Genomic DNA, 17,564 nt, shown 5'->3' on the forward strand with positions numbered 1-17,564 from the left:
ACAGAAGCAGGTATGGAAACCACGACAGGGCCATGCTTCCATGGTCACTCATACTGTCCAGGGGACAACAAGGATTGGTTAAAGGTTAAACGATCCAGTTGCTGGTCGGCACTGGGCACATGACAGGAGTTACTTTATGAGGACATATGGGCGACCTACTGAGTGGTGACCGACCGCGGCTGGTCCTGGCCGGCCGAGCCCAGCATCCTGCAGAGCAGCACACACCCGGCCCCGTTCCAGGAGAAGGCACCGTCCCCAGGCCCCCAGCTGGAGCCGGGCTGAGGCTCAGCCCTCACCTGTGTCAGCCACAGAGACGGTCGGAACGCGGCGCCAACAGAAGCCCGACTCAGCACAATGTGAATAATAAAGGGGATTTATTGGCTTGTGTAACAAAACCGTCCAGAGGGAGGGCGATCGCAGGCAAAGCTGGAGCGCGCATCGGTGCCACAAGGGGCGCGGCTCACTGTGCCTCCCGACGGCCCCTGCGGGAGAACCAGCTTCGCGCTGGGGGTGGCCCCTCTCCAGGCGCAGGGCTGCCTGCCTCCTGTCCCAGCAGCGGCGCACATGCACACACGCAGTCTCTACCCACAACTCCTGATGTCCTGGGGTATCCTGGGGTGCCCTCTGGCTGCCTGAGCTCACATGACCGTCCCTGAAGCGGCCAGTAGCCAGGGAAATGGAGAGAGCCACTCTTTGTCCAGGCTGGGGGTCCCCCCACCTAAACCGGGGCTGCTGGGGAAAGAAATGGGGAGAACGGGGGGGGGGAACCGACTCCGTGTACCACACCCCTCATTGTGTGCCTGGGAGCTGAGACCACACGGAATGCGGCCTTGCCCAGTGGGCGGGCTGAGTTCCCCTCACTCGGACCTTGTCCGGGCCGGCCAGTTCTGTGCAAAGTAGTGATCAGTGTGGATCCTGACCCACCCGCCCCAGACCCCGGCCCTGGAGGCCTCACGCGGTGACACCCCGATGAGCTTCCAGCCGCAAGTGAGCAAACCTGCATCCTCAGAATTCTTGCAGCCACGAAGGCCACCCCCGGCACTCTCACGTCCCCCACCCAGGCCCCCTTGGGGAACCAAGCAGCTCCGGCTCCCGTTAAGGGGGAAATGCATTCTGGTGTGCAAACATCATCACATATTCACACACTCGCGGTCTAATTTTAGCTGTAAGAGGCTTCATTACGAGACGCTCACATAATTAAGCAGCTTTCTTCCCGGGGTCTGGGAGCCTGTCTATTCTTCTGTCTCATTTGCACATCACTGGGATTATCAGAAATGTGTTTTAGTTTCCTAAAATTACATATTTTGGTTTTTCCAAATTGATCCACAACGGGAGGTGAAATCCATGGAAATCACACGTCTTAACACGTCTGTGTAACTTCCAGGTCCCGGGCACGTCCCTGCCCATCCAACACCCAGGAGCACCAGCCCCATATCAGGTGCCTGACCGTGTGGACCAACTCGGCATGACCCGGGTGCAGACTGATCCCCACTTATGCAGTTACTCATCTGCATGTCTGGCTAAGGTGCCCAGGAAGCACGAGGCGCCTGAGCAGGTGGCTCTCCACCTGGAGGGAGAGGAGGTCTCTGGGCCCCTGGCAGCAGGAAATGGACCATCTACGGGGGGGTGGGGGGGGGAGTGGGCTGCTGCTATCCTGACCTCGGGGTGGGCAGGAGAGTGGGTGGCCCTCCAGCCACACCGCTGCACTTCCCGGCCTCCCTGGCATCTAGGTCTTCTCCCCAAACCATCCAGTTGGCCAGGAAGAGGACCAAAGCCAGGGGGCCATTCCCAGGAGGTGGCCAGCTTCTGGCCCTCATCCCCTGGAGACTAGGTTTGCCCAGGGCTGCAGGACCCCGTTGGTGCTGGCTGCCTTCCACGGCAGGTCTAACTCCTGGCAGGTCCCCCCTTCCTGCGACTGCAGAGAAAGAGTGCCATCGGGGCCCTTCCCAGGCTGGACTGCGGAGTCACAGCCGCACCCATAAACGTCTACGAAGACCTGGCATGTCCACCTGTGTGCCATGCACAGCCATGAGAGGGCCCAGAACTGGCTCGGCACCAGTGTGGGTTTAGCAGAGCCGGGGCGGGCATGGAGGCCTCCCTCTGGGAAGGGCAGCCTGCTGGGCTCTCCACCCCGCCCACCCTCGCTGCAGTGGCTCTTGGCTTCCCGTGGCTGGCAGGGTGCAGGGTCAGGGTGTCCCAGTGCTGGTTCTCCCAAATCTCGTGCCTCATTTTCTCCCCTGGGTGCAGCCTGGCTCAGGCCACAGGAGGCCAGACCAAGGGCCCAGCCAGAGTCACTGTCACGCCCCTCGCAGGGGTCCACACCCACCACCTCTGGCCCGGGCCCTGGTCTCCGCAGCCTCACTCTGAACCCGCGGTGCCCATGAAGGAGGCTGTCTGTGCTCCAGGCTGAGTGCCAGGTGGTGTGTGCACAGTCCCCTTCTGCGTTTCCAGCTCTGTCCCCACCCTCCTGCTCCCGTCCTCACTGCATGGACTCAGACACACGGCCACACCCCACCCACCTGTCCTTCATGCCTCTGTTCCCTGAGCCTCCTCACCCTTCCCTCTGCTGTGCTGCGTGATTCCTGCAGAGCCCCCAGCCCAGGTGCCAACCCCGCCCACACAGCACACAAGCTCCTCTGCCAGCAGGTCACTGCGGTTTCTGGTGAGCCCTGCCCGGTCCCTGAGGCTGTGAGCTGGGGGCCTCTCCTCTGCCCCCTGCCCCGGCTGGCACACCACAGGCAGCCGCATCCCTGAGGGGCCTTCCTCCAGGAGGGGCACAGAGACCGGGGTGTGACCAGGAGGCCCAGGGACGGCGTGGGGTGAACACCGAGGGCTTGGCCGCAGGGCAGACTCCCCCCAGGGGTGTGTCCAGGGGGACACGGCCCATGGGACCCCACAGGGAGCAGGACAGCCCCCAGGTCTCTCCATGTGCACCCTGAGCACCCCCTGAGAGGGGTTTGCAACCCCTTGCAACCCCTGAGGCCTGGGGCTCCCCTGAAGCCAGCCCCTCCTGTCCTCGCACCCTTAGACCACTTCTGGGAGTCAGGCAGGGGGCCCTGCAGGGACTGCAGATGTGGACAGGGTGGGGGTGCAGAGCTTGGCACAGGTCCTGAGGTCAGTATTGGGGGATCCTGCTCGGTGTCCAGTGCTGCCGGCCTGTCTGCAGAGGAGGGAGAGGCGGGGCTGCTGACCGTGGTGCCTGGTGGTCACACCACATGCATTTGTCGGGTGTCGGACGTGCTGTCAGAGTTGTGGGGCCCAGCAGCACCTGCCCACGGTGCCGACGCCCACCTGGCCCTGCATTCAGGGCAAGGAGCCCGGCTAGCAAGTCCGCAGCGGGAAACAGGAGCCTGGGAGCCCGGGAACCCACGCCTGCATGTCCGAGCGTGTCCAGCCCCCTGCGTGGCCCTGTGAGCACACCGTGGCATGTGCACACACCGAGGGTCCTGCAGCGTCCAGGCGGGCACGGACAGAGCTGCCGAGCCGTCATCTGGGCACGTACTCGCCGGGAAGCCCGGCCCCGCCGTGCTCACGCAGCGCCTTGTCCACCGTCCGGATGTAGCCGTCGATCAGCGCCCTCATCTCAGGGGTGAAGGGCTCGGGGTCGTGGGGGCGCCGGCCGCGCCGCCGGAAGCTGCCCTCCTTGTTGTTCTCCACGCAGAGCAGCCGCTCCTCGCTCACAGACACGTTGAGGAAGGCCACCATCTCCCGCAGCGTGGGCAGCAGGCTGTGGCGCAGCTCCTCGTAGTGCACCACCAGCAGCCGCTTGCCGTACCGCAGCCAGTCCAGCACGTGCGACGACCACCACGCCGCGTAGCTGTTGACGAAGTCCGGCCACTCTGCGCGGGAGAGACGGTGCCTGTCAGGCCAGCCTCCCAGGCACCCGACGGACAAGGCCCTGTGACAACCCACAGGGAGCGCGAGCAGCACCCCGGGCTGGCCTGGGTCACGTGGCCACGGCCGCGGGCGCACCGTGCCAGGACAGATGTGGACCGAGACCAGCCGAACTGCTTCCCTCTGCCGTGGACCGGGAGTCCCTGAACGCTGGGCCCACGCTGGGGCCGGGGGAGCCACAGCGGCGTTAGGATGACTGGGAAACCAGATGACCCTCGCTGCCTTCACCTTTCCCCCGCCAGCTATGCCCGTCCAGCGCGGGTGACGGGGATGAGCAGGGCTGCGGCAAGGATGCACTCCGGCCCAATCGCCTGCCCTGGGTCCTCCTGGGAAGCTCAGTGAACGAGGCCCCCACCGTGTCTGGTGGCGGTATCGTCAGTGTACCCCATGACCCTGCCGAGTGGCAGGAAGCGCCATGAAGGACCAGAGGGACAGCTGCCGACGTTCACAGACACTCTATGCCGGGGGTCCTAGTGCAGCTCGATCGGCAGGCTCTCCGTGTTGGTGGGAAGGTGCAAACGTGAAGACCGGCCCCGACACAGCTGGTGTAACCGAGCTGCCAGCACACCTCATGTGCCCCAGGAGCCTTCTCGATGACCCTGAGCTCAGGGTCTCCCTGGTTTCTCAGATGAGCAAACCGAGGCTTGTGAGAGCCAAGGAGGGACTGGAGCTCAGTGTCCTGTATCCGGGAGGTCAGCAAGGGGCAGGGGCGGCAGGAGGCACCGGGAGGCAAGGGCTGGAGTCTGTGGTGACGGCCTGCCTACCCTATGGCTCCAAGTCCCCACTGACCACCTGGTATCCTGTCACTTGCCATGCAGACCCATGTTTTGACCGCACTGTGGTGCCTGGGGTGGCAGGCAGAGGCCGGGACTGCCAGTCCGACCCCAGCAGGATAGGGGACATGTGTCTGCACCAGATAAAGCTGCATGGAACGCCCCCCACCTGCCCCTGCCACCTACCTTTGCTCTTCCAGTTGCGATCGGCCGCATAGCCCAGGTGCCCGGCACACTTGCGGTTGAACTCGGCCACCAGGGACCTGTACGGGTTCCGGATCAGCAGGATGGCTGAATCGAACATCTCAATCTCCCTCCTGCCGCTCTCATGGGTCTTCACGCAGATGGTGCGCCGGCTGCGCCAGTGGTCTTTCTCACCCTTGAACCCTGCACAGGGAGGGGAGGCCCCTGAGGAAGGCGCCAGGGCCCTGCCATGGCAGCAGGCCGAGCTGAACGCACCTCCAGGAGACCCCGAGGTCAGGGCACAGAAGCCCGATGCCCCCTAGATGCGGAGATGCGTGGTCCATGGGGGCGTTTGCATGGCGATGCCACACAAGCACAGCAAATCACCTGTGAGTTAGTCGTGGCTGCAGGTGTGGCCCTGAGAGGGCACGTGCCCTGCCCCAGATCCCACAGCAGTGCAGTGGCACAACCAGGGCACGTGTGTCCCTGGGAGGCCTGTCTCCTTCCCACCTCTGGCAGTGGGGCCGGCGTGCAGTCACCAGGGGCCAGGCCATAAGCCACGGCTGCCCTGCCCTCTGCCCTTATGCCGTGGCCCCATACCGGGCCCACCCTCCATCACAGAGCCACACGTGCACCCACAGGATGCTGCTGTGCTCAGTTAGACATGACATTGGGGGTGGAGGGGGCTGCGTGTGGGGCCACCGCACACAGGGGCTCTTGGGAACCCGCGAGCTGGGAGCATGTTAGCTGTGCAGGTTCCCTGACCCTCCGGGGGACCCTCTGCTGGCAGCTGTCGCTCACCTTTGTTGTACAGGGTCCCGTCAAAGTAGTAGCTTCCGGTGTAGAAGCCTGTGGCATGCTCGATGAGGTGCCGCGCCCACGTGTTCCCGGCACCTGGGAAGCTCGACAAAGCCACAAACACCTTGGACTTGGTGGGCAGGAACCTCCGGTCAGTGCAGCGGGTGTCTGCAAGTGCACAGGCTGGCCACCGAATGCCCAGGGGACTGGCTGCCCCCAGACCCTGCTTCACACTGGGGAAGTTGAGGCAGGCCCAGGGAAGACGGGGTTTCCGCCCAGGGCAGCTCCGCTGCTGCTTGGTCTCTGTGGCCTCGGCAAGCCCTGAGCCACAGCACAGAAAGCTCCAGAACAGGGCAATGGCCGGGCCCTGCCTCTCCATTCCCCTGCCCGTCCTCAAACCACCTTCTCCCCGACTCAGGAAAAGGTCAGGTGCCTCCAGGGACGGTGGTGGCCTCCCCTGCCCTCCCCTTCCCTGCCCTCCCCAGGACTGCACACAGCCACATTGGCATCCCCAAACCCCTGGAGGGCAAACCGTGGTGGACACGGGGTGGGGGCCCCACACAGTGCGTCTCCCGTCCCCAACTCACCCTGCACGGGCGTCTGGTAGACCTCGCAGTACTCAGCCAGCCTCTGTAGCTCAGGCTCCTGGCCACACAGCGAGCTGTCCACGGCATCCCGAAGGCTGAACTGAGGCGTGGGGTACGCGCAGTAGCACTCCCAGCCCCGGAGGACGGCCAGAGGGAACTCCTGGGGGGCGAGGGGTGAGAGCAGCTGGGGCGCGGGGGGCCAGGCCTCCTGGACCCAGGGCTGGGGGGACACGCAGGATCCACAGGGATGACGAGCCGGGGGGGACACGGCCTCTACCCCCAGCAGCTTCCAGAGGCTGTGGACCCCTCAGCAGTCCCCGCGTGGATGGAGCCGGGCATGGCCATCCCAGAGGAGTCCTCCTGCCAGCAGGAGTGTGGGCAGGAGCAGGTAGGGGTGTGTGTGGGGGGTCAGGATGGGATGGAGAAGCCTGGGCGGGGGCAGGACTGGGCAGCATGGGCCACGTTGGAGTCGGGGGAGCCCAACCCTCCTGCAGAGGTGGGGGTGCAGGGCCAGGTCATAGTGGGGCTGGGTGGTGAGGCGGATGTTCTGGGGGACGGGCACCAGGGAGGGACACCAGCCTCACTCGCCCCTGCCCGTCCTGCCTCCTGCAGACAGGAAGGCTGGCCACACCAGCAGAGGGGGAGGCGGGAGGCCAGAAAGCCCCTCACGGCTGAAGCCGTGCCACACAGGCCTCGTCGTCTCTCGCTCACAACAAAAGTCTCATAAATAAGTAAAAAGACAATCAATCATGTTTTTCTGAGCAAGGCCTGGCAGAGCCGGGATCTCCATGGGGACACCATGGGCTGAGTCCCCCCAAGGACAGCAGGAGGGCAACACAGGGCCTGCCCCTGTGACCCCAGTGCCCTGCAGCCCCCACGAGAGCCCCTCCCTGCCTCCCTGCTCCTCCAGCACGCCTGCGGGTGGCTTTGTCCCTGCCAGGAGTTCCCAGGGTTCCCACCCCAGGGACGGGAGAGACCCTGAACTGTTCTGACACTGCACACTCCACCACAAACCCTTGCATGCCCCCACCACGCACCCCTATGCACTCACCTTCACCCTCACCATGCAACCCTGCTCACCCCCACCACGCACCCTGCTCATCCCCACCATGCACCCCTGTGCACTCCTCACCCCCACCATGCACCCCTGTGCACCCCCCATACCCCTGCACATCCCTGCACACCCCCACCACGCATGCCCATCCCTGCTCCAGCACCGAGCTCCTTCTCACATTGGAGAAGCCCTGGAACAGCTGTGGGACCTCCTGGAACCCTAGCCTCTCCATCTGTGACACAGACAAGACCTGCGGGTGGCCTGCCTAGAAGAGGCAGAGGACCTCGCTTCCCTCCAGTCTCCTCACAGCTCTCCCGCTCCCCTGGGGCCGCAGCCCTGCTCTCCATGCCTTTGCTAGGCGAGGCTCAGGACGTGGATTTTCGGAGGATGGAGGACGGGGGAGGCAGTGGCTCCGGGTGTCCATGGTCTTCATGAGCGCAGGGACCAGGGAGGAAGCAGCAGGTGTGTAACTTGTCAGACCCTGACACAAAGCCCTACAGCTCAACAGCTGCCCCATCCAAGCCTCGGTTTCCCCACCTGCAAGCTGGGGGCAGGAACTCCCTGCTGTTGGGAGGACAAGGGATGATAGCCCAATGCATCCTAGGCACCCCGCTTTTATCTCAAGACCTCCACTGTCCCCCCACATGTGTAGGGTACCCCAGGGTCTGACCCCTGAACTCTGCCCATGGGCTCCCCTCCAAGGCCCCTGCGCCTGGGATGGAGAGAGGCTGGAAGTCTCACCGCAGGACACCCAGGCATGCCTGTGGCCCCAGTGGCCCCAGCCCACACTGGCCACATGCCTGGGCACCACAGTGGGGCTGGTGTTGGGGGGGTGGCGTGTCACAGAGGCTGGAAGCCAGTCAGCAGCACCAGCAGGGCTCCGAGCTGGCACTCTGCACACACGGAATCTGTCCCGAACCCACATTTTCCCCCTCCCGCTCCCCGTGATGCTGCTGTCTTCAGAGGCAGGGCCTTTAAAGAGGTGATTCGTGATGCTGCTGTCTTCAGAGGCAGGGCCTTTAAAGAGGTGATTCGGTGAAAATGGGCCACGGGGTGGGAGGTGTGATCCCATCTGACTAGTGTCATTATAAGGACATTAGGACATGGACAGATGGCCGTGTGAACACAGGGACACGATGGCCACCTGTGAGCCCAAGAGGCAGGCCTGAGAAGAAACCAGCCCTGCCGACACCCCACCTCAGGCTTCTGGCTTCTAGAACCCCAGGAAGGGCGAGCCCCCATCCATGGCACTTTGTTGGGGCAGCTGTGGAGAGCTCCTACACTGGGGTCCTTATGGTCCCTGGTTGTGCACCACAGGACCTTTGCACCTGCAGCTCCCTCTGCGCTCAGGCCCCTGCCTCACGTTTTCAAGCTCCCTTCCCTGACAGGCCTTCACTGGCCACCCTGTTTCACATCGACACACCCTCCCCACCCTCACCAGCCCCCTATGCCCTGGGCGAGCCCTCTGGTTATTTCCCTGAGAGGCAGGACTTACTGACCCAGAGGAAAGCTCAGTCCCACGGGAACGTTCGCACAGCTCTGATGCCCGCGCACGCATGCGCCGCCGTTCCCTCCTGCCCCCGCTCCCTCCTGTAACAGCTGCGGCTCTGACTCTTGTGCCCGGTCGGTCTAGTCCCAAGAACAGGATCCCGAAGCACGTACTTTCCCTTCACTCAAGTCTGGGTGCCAGTCCTCGTGCGCTGATGCCTCCGTTGGGACAGTTCCTTATTACTGCAGCGTTGCAGTCCGTGTACAGACGCGCCATCGGGCGCTCCACTGGCTCCCATGCATCGGGTGGTCCCTGGGCCCTGTGTGCCACGTCCACGGGCGTGCTGGCAGGATCGAGTGCCGCGGGCACACCGTGCTGTGTTGTGTGCTCCAGCAGGTCTGCACCCAGTGAACGCCCCGTGAGTGTCTGACGAATACACCGGCGGGCAGACAAGTGTCCCCTGAGGTGCCTCCAGCGTGCGTGGGCACCAGACTCCTGGAGGGACGCACAGACAGCAGCAAACCCAGGCAGGGCCTCACCTGCCAGCATCCTGGGCTCTGCTCAGAGAACAAAATGCCACCGCAGGACCCCTCCCTGGCCTTAGGGCCACCCCATGACCCCGCACCCCCGGGCCGGCTTGGGCTGCCCCCACCAGTGACCCCGGCCCCTCGGCCTCCACGAGTGGATGAGACAGTCGAGTTCCCAGGCGTGTGCAGAGCAAGGGGAGCCGCAGACACTAACGTGATTTTATTTACAACGTGCCTGCTTCAGCGACATCCCTGGGTTCTGAAAACACAGAACAATTTTCAGCCCCTTGGGGATTTCTAGGACGTGATTTCCATAAAGATTAAATATTGATGAAGCTCCTCTCTGCCAGCTCCCGCGCAAGAAGACGATCAGAGGAGGGGAGGCGGGAGGAGGAATCTGGGACGCGGACGTGGGACTGTTAACATCCCAGGCATGAAGAGGGGACCGGCTCAACCTGTCAGGGTTGGGGTGGGGGACACGTCCTCCTGCTGCCTGGAACTGCATCCAGAGCCTGGGCCCCGCGTCGGGTCACGGCACAGCAGGGGCCGGGTCCTAGGTGCCGGGGGCCCACGTGCAGAGCGTGGTCGTGGTTAGGCTCGGGAGTGACGTCCCAGCAGGCCAGCAGCCCTGAGCATCTCCCCTGCTGTCAGTCTCCAGGATTCCAGGGACTCCCAGAAACGTCCAGAATCAGGACTCGAGGCCTCAGGAGGGCAGGTGGAGGCGAGGAGGCCAGGACTTCAGACCGTGAGGCCAAGCTGGACAGAGCTGCCCAGGGCTCTGCCACACTCCACACTCAACTCTGTGGACACAGATGAGTGCAAGGTGGGAGGTTTTGGTGAAGTCTTTGAACCAGCACGGAGCTCACCCGGACGGATCTCCCACCTGCTTTTGCTCCAAGGCAGGCCTGGACGTTGAGGCCCAAAGGGAAGGAGGTACTCGGGGGTGGCTGCGGGGATGGGAGTGGAGGGCGGACTTCTGCTGGCAGGCGAGCGTCAGGGTGAACCAGAGCCCGTCCGCGGAACACGACACCTCATCCTTGTCTCCTGCTGATCTGAGGCTCTTGCCGTCTGGCTGCAAAGTGGGGACCATGGGGTTGCAGAGGCAGGTCCAGAGGCGGGACCAGCCCACGCTCGACGCCAGGAACCCACAGCTTCGAATCGCATCCATGACAGTCAGTGAGAATGCCATGGCTCAAGGCCACGCACTGGCCAGGACTGCAAAGCAAGGACATGGCTGCACAGGGACACGCATCCGGGTCACTGACCCAAGTCAGAGCGAGGCCGGGTGACTCACTCCTGGAAACACACCTCAAGTCTCAGGGGTGACTTAGGGGATGGGGACACACAACTCCTTCACAACAGCGATTCCACGTGTGATGACGCAGCAAACGGCTGTGCACCTGCTCACGGGTCCACCTTTAGGAAGGGTCGCGGCAACAGGTGGCCCAACAGGAGGAGGCGTGCATTGCAGCCACAGGGGGCACGTATCACAGAGGGGGGAAATGGAAGGAGACATTCCTTCTTTTTTTGAGCAGCCTCCACGACGAGCATGGAGCCCAATGCAGGGCTTGAACCCACGACCCCGAGGTCATGACCTGAGCTGAGTTTAAGAGTCAAACGCTCGACCGACGAGGCCACCCAAGGGCCCCCAAACATCAATTTTTGAGAAGCGAATTCCACAAAGGTAGAAGACCAGAGGCTGTGAAATATTATTGGTGGTTTTCTCCGATGTGGTAAAGTTACCATTGAGTTTTCATGTAATTTTGCATTTCAAAATTTTCGAAATTTTCTAAAATAGATATGCCTTTGTCACCACCAACCCCCCGAAAAATAATACATTTTGTTTAAAGATACACATGGTACAACGTCGACAGATCTACTGCAGAAACAGTGTAAGAAACCCAAAGCTGTGCGGGATCGTCCCCCGATGAAGGACTGTCCAGCATTTTCGCAAAGGGAAAACTTGCGAATGTCCAGGCAGTTAATTCACAAAACCCAGACCCTTACTGACCTGACCCTTGGCAGAGCCGCAGAGGCAGTGCCCCCACCTGCCCCCAGGGAACAGACTGCGCCTGCGGGGATCCAGGTGGGTCGGGCAGCAGGGGTCAGCCACACGCAGGGTTGCTGGAGGAGCAGCAGGTGTCAGCAGTTGGATCGCCGATGGTGCCTGAGTCCCTGGGCCCCACCGCGGGGCCTGCACATAAATACCAGCCCCAAAACCACCATCCCAGATCCAGGAACGGAGACAAGGCAGGTCTCTCCCGAGACTGCAGAAAGTCAGAGCAGATGGCTTCTCTGGGTTCAGACGATGTTGGGGGGGCTGATGGTGCCCCAGGCATCCTGTCTGGCCATATCCTGGAGTTCCTGAACCATCGTAACCACTGAACAACAGTAGAGGCTTTCATCCAGGGCCAGAAGCAGGACTCCCAAGGCACTGGGAAGCGGGGTGCCGCAAGGTGGCCACGGCATAGGCTGGTCCCTGTGAAGCCCCACCTGAGCCCAGCCTTGGCCTCGCACTGGGGGTGCTGCGCCCCTGTCCATGGGGACACAATCTACCAGGAAGCGCCCTTGCTGCAGGCTGACGTGGGTGCCCCTAGACCCCACGGAATCCAACCTGGCGGCCGCCTAGAGGCCAGGCACATTACATGGATGCCACAGGGCACAAGGTTGAGGGGTACAGCAGGCTGGGAACAGAGGTCACCACACTGGGTAGAAGGTAGCTTCACCTGGCTGCGTGACCCTCTGTGTCCTCCCTGCCTACCTGGACCCCGGGTCCAGAGCCAGGTCATAGGCCACCCTCCGTGGTATGTCAAGTGCCCCCTGGGTCTCCAGAGTACATCTCCAGAGCATCCTACCATAGCCAGCCCTCCCTGCGGCTGTCACAACCCCCGCTTACTTGAAGACATGCACCTGGACCCGGCCACGGCCCCCGCGCCCACTGTACACACGCAGCTCCCGCTCTGTGCACTCTGCTCGCCCTCATCTGCCTGCCGGCTCCTATCATGTCCTCCAGCTCCGTCCCTTCCAGGAGCGGCACCCCTCAACAGGTCACCATCCCCCGCGGGGGCCGCTGACCCTCCGGGCCTGCCCCAGCCCTTCCGGGTGCTGAGCTGTGCGCCCCCCACCCCAGGGTTTGCCCACAACCCTCCATCCACTATACATGTCCTGCTAAGACCTGCCCTCAGCTTCAAAGCTGGAAGTCCTGTGGATGGCAACAGGACTCCAGACCCCCTCTTCCAGCCACATCCACGGTACAGGGGAGGGGGAGGCAGGCCTGTGTGTGCAGTGGGGGCCCCGCGGCCGTTTTTGAGAACCCAGGATGCGCCTCCAACCTCGGTCTGACCCAGACAGTCCCCAGCAGCACCAGCCGGGCCAGGCAGGTACCTGGTCCATGAGACCCGTTGGACGGCAGACCCTCAGGTGCCGAAGCCCGAGATGGCTCAGGACAGTGTGAGCCCGCCCCCGTCAGGGTGAAACTGGTCCCCAGTCTGCACACTCTGTGTCTGTAGCCATCGTGCAGGTCCCAGGTTACCCAGGTCAGAGCACTCGGCCCAGGACTGCTCTGCAGCCGCTCCCCCTGGACGTCACAAAGCCACCTCCTTGGCCTCTCATGCACCAGCGGCAAGGGCATCAAAGCCACGCATTCTGTGCCCAGCGCAGCACGACCGAGGTTACCACTGGGACAAGGATGCACAGACTCTGACCCAGCATCCCCCTGGGGTCTTGTTCTACGGATCCAGCAACACAGAACAACCCACCCACCAAGAGGTCACTGCAACCCTGCTTGCAAACGCCACACGCTGAAGACAACCGAAACACTCCACAGCAGAGCACTGGTCACACGAAGAACAGGATGTCCGCACAGCAGAGCAGAAGAGCAGGAAAGTGCTCTCCCTGCCAATATGGATGGAGCCGTCCCTGGGCCCTGCCATGGGCTGTGGGTCGGGGACATGGAGCCGTCCGTCCCTCCCCTGATGCCCCAGGGGATGGCAGCACGTGGGGGGGTGGAGTGTCCCCCCAGAGCCCTGAGAGGTCACCGCAGGTCCCCAAGCACATAAGACACCTGCAGGTCTGGTCCCTGTGGGTGCTCTTGAGAAGCTGTGAGCAGCCAGATGGTGTGAGCCCCAAGAACGCCCCAGAAATCCCGAGCTGCTGCAGACGCAGAGACCCACCTCAAAGGCTGCAGCCTGGGTGGGAAGCGCAGAAAGACTGTGTGTTGGCCTCCAGGGGGGACATCTCAAGGGGTGCCAAGGAGGGCGCGCCTCTCGGGGTTCCCTACAGCACCAGGCACTGGCTGGGTCCACATCCCGGCTCGCCCATGTAGGGGCGCGTGACCTCGGACAGCATGCCCAGCCCCTCTGCCTCCGCTCCCTCACCCAAAAACGCAGCGCATCCTAGTGCCCGCTGGAGGGGCCGTCAGAAGGATCAGGCGGGGTTGCTGCCTGGTGAGGGACGCACAGCAGCTGGATGAACGATGTCACCATCAGCCTCTGGTCACAGTCCTCACAGCAGCCTACTGCCCCCCACAGGGGCCACCCGCAGGGCCGCTGGACCCGGCCCCAGACCTCAGCGCTCCGGGGGTCCTGTCTGGCCTTGACCACTGTGTCCCACCCAGAGCTGCGGTGCCAGGTGCCCCACCCACCTTCTGCAGAGCCACGTCCCACCCCTGAGCTCGGACGGAGCCCAAAGCACACCCGTGACCATGGCCCCTGAAGCCAGGCTCAGCACCCTGCCCCGTCCTCAGGCGAAGCAGGTGACCCTCCCGCTCCCTCTGAGCCGGCCAGCACTTCTCACTAACAAACCAGTCAGTCCAGCACCCGACGCCCTTGCCAAGAGCTGCCGTCAGGGAGCCATGCGGCCCTGCTGTCAGCTAGCACAGGCCGCAAGGCCCTCCCGGGGTCTCCTCACCGCCCCCTCCTGCCCCGACACCTGCGCACCTGCCCCACGCAGCCCACCCCGCGCGCACCTGTCACAGGTGGCCTTACTTTCTGGGAACAGAATCCCGAGCACGCCTCCACTGTTGCGTTGGCCTGCACGAGGGAGTCGGGGAAGGCGTGGGTGCCATTCTCCGGCAGCCTGAAGCATCCGCGGTATGTGACGGTCCTCCCTGTAGGGACAAAATGGGTTGCTGATGAGGATCCTTGTTGGTGCCTGTCACGGGGGGGAAGGTGGCTTCGGGGTCTGACCCGGGTGCCCACGCAGTCAGCAGGTGGGTTCTAAACCAGAGAGCAGACTGCGGCCAGGGGTTGGCAGGCCAGACTCCTGAGACCCCAGGCGCCCAAACCTTGTCACTGTGGTTGCCATCAGGGGTGGACCTCAGGTCTTCGTCTCCCACCCACTTCGGGGACAGCATCCAGCCAGCCCTCTGTCCCTCCCTCCTTCCTTCCACAGATCTGGACTCTGTGCCCCTTATGGGCCAGGTTCTGCACCCTGTGACCCAAGAGGCTGATATTCTGCAAAATTCCATGTCTTTGCAGTGCAGGCGTGAGGAGGAACTAGACCCGGATGCGTGAAATCCCACCACAATCGGCTCACTGTGCTGCCGTGTCAGACCCTCTTGTCTCTGATCCAACTCCCGCCAGGAGCTCCTGGAGCCCATGCTTCAAGGAAGCCTCCTGCCAGGCTGTCCTCCAGGCCAGGTGGAAGGGTCCAGCCCCTAGCCCACATCCCCTGGACATCCACCCTGATGCCTGCCCTGATGCCCGCCCCACCCCCACCTCAACGCCCCCAACAACGCCCGCCCCAATGCCACCCCCGACACCCACCCTGACGCCCACCTGGATGCCCCTCCAATGCCTACCCAGAGGCTCACCCTGACGCCATCCCCACACCCACCAGACGATCACTTGGATGCCCACTGGATGCTCGCCGCCCCCCCACCATGTAGGCCTGCAGGTCACCGCTCCCTGCAAGGTCTGCTTGCCCCTCCCCTCCTGCTCAGGTCAGTTCCACCTTCCTCTCTCCCTACACAGCAGCTGCTGTTTGCTTTTGTTTTTTGGGTTTTTTTTTTAAAGATTTTATTTATTTATTTTAAGATTTTATTTATTTATTCATGAGAGACACAGAGAGAGAGAGGCAGAGACACAGGCAGAGGGAGGAGCAGGCTCCATGCAGGGAGCCTGATGCAGGACTCGATCCCGGGACACCAGGATCACACCCTGGGTCAAAGACAGGTGCTAAACCACTGAGCCACCTGGGGATCCCCTGTTTGCTTTTGAACAGAAAGTTCCAGGGCTTTGTTCTCCCGCAGAACTGAAGCTCTCTGTTGGCAGCTCTGACTCCAACTCTGTGCCTACGGCCCTGCACCTCCTCCCATGTGGGCCTCCCTGCCACCCTCAGGCCCCTCTTTGTTCCTGGGGCCTGGGCTTTCTGAGGATTGCTCCTGTCTGCCTGGAACATCTGGGCGCTCCACAGCCAGGGCATGTCAGGCCGCCAGGCCCGCCTCACTGCTGCACGGCCAGGTGGGCCTCCACGCTTTACGAAGAACCAGAGCCCAGAGTGGGCAGGCAGGATGCCCAGGGCCACATAGCATGTCCGACATGTGGCAGGGCCAGGCCTCCAGAGAAGCGTGACCAACCCACAGGCCAGGGGCCCAGGCCTGGCTGAGCCTGACCCCCCACCCCTACGTGAGCCCCCCAGCAGGGCTGCACCCTGCGTGTGCCTCAGGCCGCAGGGCAGAGGGCAGGGCAGGCCGGCACACTCACGCTTCCTGGAGCCGGGCTGCAGCTCCTCCACGCGGTACACAGACAGCCGGCCGACGCCCCCACATGCAGAGCCCTTTTCTCCTTTGCACTCGTGGTTGCACGCCTCGGGCCCCATGCTGGTCACCGGGAGCCGGTTCCCGCAGTAGCACTCTGCCCCGGCCTCCAAGCCCGCGTACACGTAGGACCTGCAGGGAGAGCAGCCCCGCTGGGTTCCTGTCGCGGCCCAGGTCCCGCAGCACCGACCGTGGGCTGGGGTCAGGTGGGGTGAGGGGCTGGTTGTCAGCCAGACTGGAGGGCCACCAGCGAGGTGGGGAGCAGACCTTCCCCTGTGGGGCAGCGGCCAGCCCCGCGGGGCCCTCGCCAGCCTGCACCCTGCCCTGAGGTGCCACTGGGTGTCCTGAATGGGCTCTGGGCCAGGGGACGGGGCCCTGCTTTGTGGCATGGGTCAGCGCCTTGGTGGCAATGCTGCTGTAGCCCAACACTGGAGCATCCATGGTCGGTCCTCCCTGAGCCAGCACGACTGTAAGCGACTACCACCTGCCTCTTGGGACCGCGACCCCCAGAGTCCCCACTCCACCAGGTGTGGCAACAGCACAGGTGAAGAAAGACTGCAGGTGGATTTGCTTCAACGTGGATGGAACTGGAGGGTATTATGCTGAGTGAAGTAAGTCAGTCGGAGAAGGACAAACATTATATGTTCTCATTCATTTGGGGAATATAAATAATAGTGAAAGGGAATATAAGGGAAGGGAGAAGAAATGTGTGGGAAATATCAGAAAGGGAGACAGAACGTAAAGACTGCTAACTCTGGGAAACGAACTAGGAGTGGTAGAAGGGGAGGACGGCGGGGGGTGGGAGTGAATGGGTGACGGGCACTGGGTGTTATTCTGTATGTTAGTAAATTGAACACCAATAAAAAATAAATTAAAAAAAAAAAAAAAAGACTGCAGGTGGGACCAACCACGTGCCCCTCGGGACGTCAGCCCTGCCAAGAGGCCTGCTCTTTCCCGCCCCCAGCTCCACAGGCCAACACGGAAAACCCAGGTGAAACCCTCACCCCCACACAATCCCAGTGCCTGTGTGGCCACTTGCTGGCCTCCTGGCCCTGACCAGCACCTACTACCTGTAGGCTGTTCCCCAAACTGCCAGAGTCACTTTCAATTCTGTCTATTTTGCGAGGCTGAGCCAGGACCCATCCTGTCTGTTTTGGCCTCAGTTTCTCCATCTATAAAACGGGCTTGATGGGAGCTAACTGATCGGCCGGTGATGGGGACTCAAGACCACACACGAGGAGGAATGTGATGTGGCAGAAACAAGCCAAGTGCACGCCCCCCTCGATGCTGGCACACACGTGTCCCATGTGCAAGTGCACATGCCTGTACCCAACCCCCCACCTGTGACCTGGGAGCCGTTCCCTCACAGAGGCGGGTGTCGGCTGAGTCCGGCGAGCTGCTGGTTCTGGCACAAGGACTGGGGCCTGGGCGATGTCTGGACACACAAGTAACCCGAGGCTCAGGGTGAGGAACCTCCCACTAAGCCCCCTGCCCCGCACAGC

General features: G+C 62.7%; 1 protein-coding gene and 1 non-coding gene across 4 annotated transcripts in view; both read right to left on the reverse strand.

Annotated features, from left to right (window-relative positions):
* Positions 1 to 357: 357 nt before the first annotated feature.
* Positions 358 to 17,564, reverse strand: part of WSCD1 (WSC domain containing 1) — a 30,849-nt gene continuing 13,642 nt past the window's right edge. For all 3 annotated transcript variants that reach the window (XM_038536455.1, XM_038536454.1, XM_038536456.1), the window contains exons 4-9: positions 16,010 to 16,194; positions 14,291 to 14,412; positions 6,236 to 6,395; positions 5,652 to 5,816; positions 4,854 to 5,054; positions 358 to 3,839 (exon numbers count right to left, since the gene is read on the reverse strand). In XM_038536455.1, the coding sequence (XP_038392383.1) occupies positions 3,487 to 3,839; positions 4,854 to 5,054; positions 5,652 to 5,816; positions 6,236 to 6,395; positions 14,291 to 14,412; positions 16,010 to 16,194 (1,186 nt within the window). In that variant the 3' untranslated portion in view covers positions 358 to 3,486. The remainder of the gene's footprint in view (positions 3,840 to 4,853; positions 5,055 to 5,651; positions 5,817 to 6,235; positions 6,396 to 14,290; positions 14,413 to 16,009; positions 16,195 to 17,564) is intronic.
* MIR8870 (microRNA mir-8870) lies at positions 10,354 to 10,482 on the reverse strand. Its single transcript, NR_128823.1, has one exon. It is a non-coding gene; the product is annotated as a microRNA mir-8870 (primary transcript).

The sequence above is a fragment of the Canis lupus genome, chromosome 5, assembly GCF_011100685.1.
Source record: "Canis lupus familiaris isolate Mischka breed German Shepherd chromosome 5, alternate assembly UU_Cfam_GSD_1.0, whole genome shotgun sequence".
NCBI lineage: Eukaryota > Metazoa > Chordata > Mammalia > Carnivora > Canidae > Canis > Canis lupus.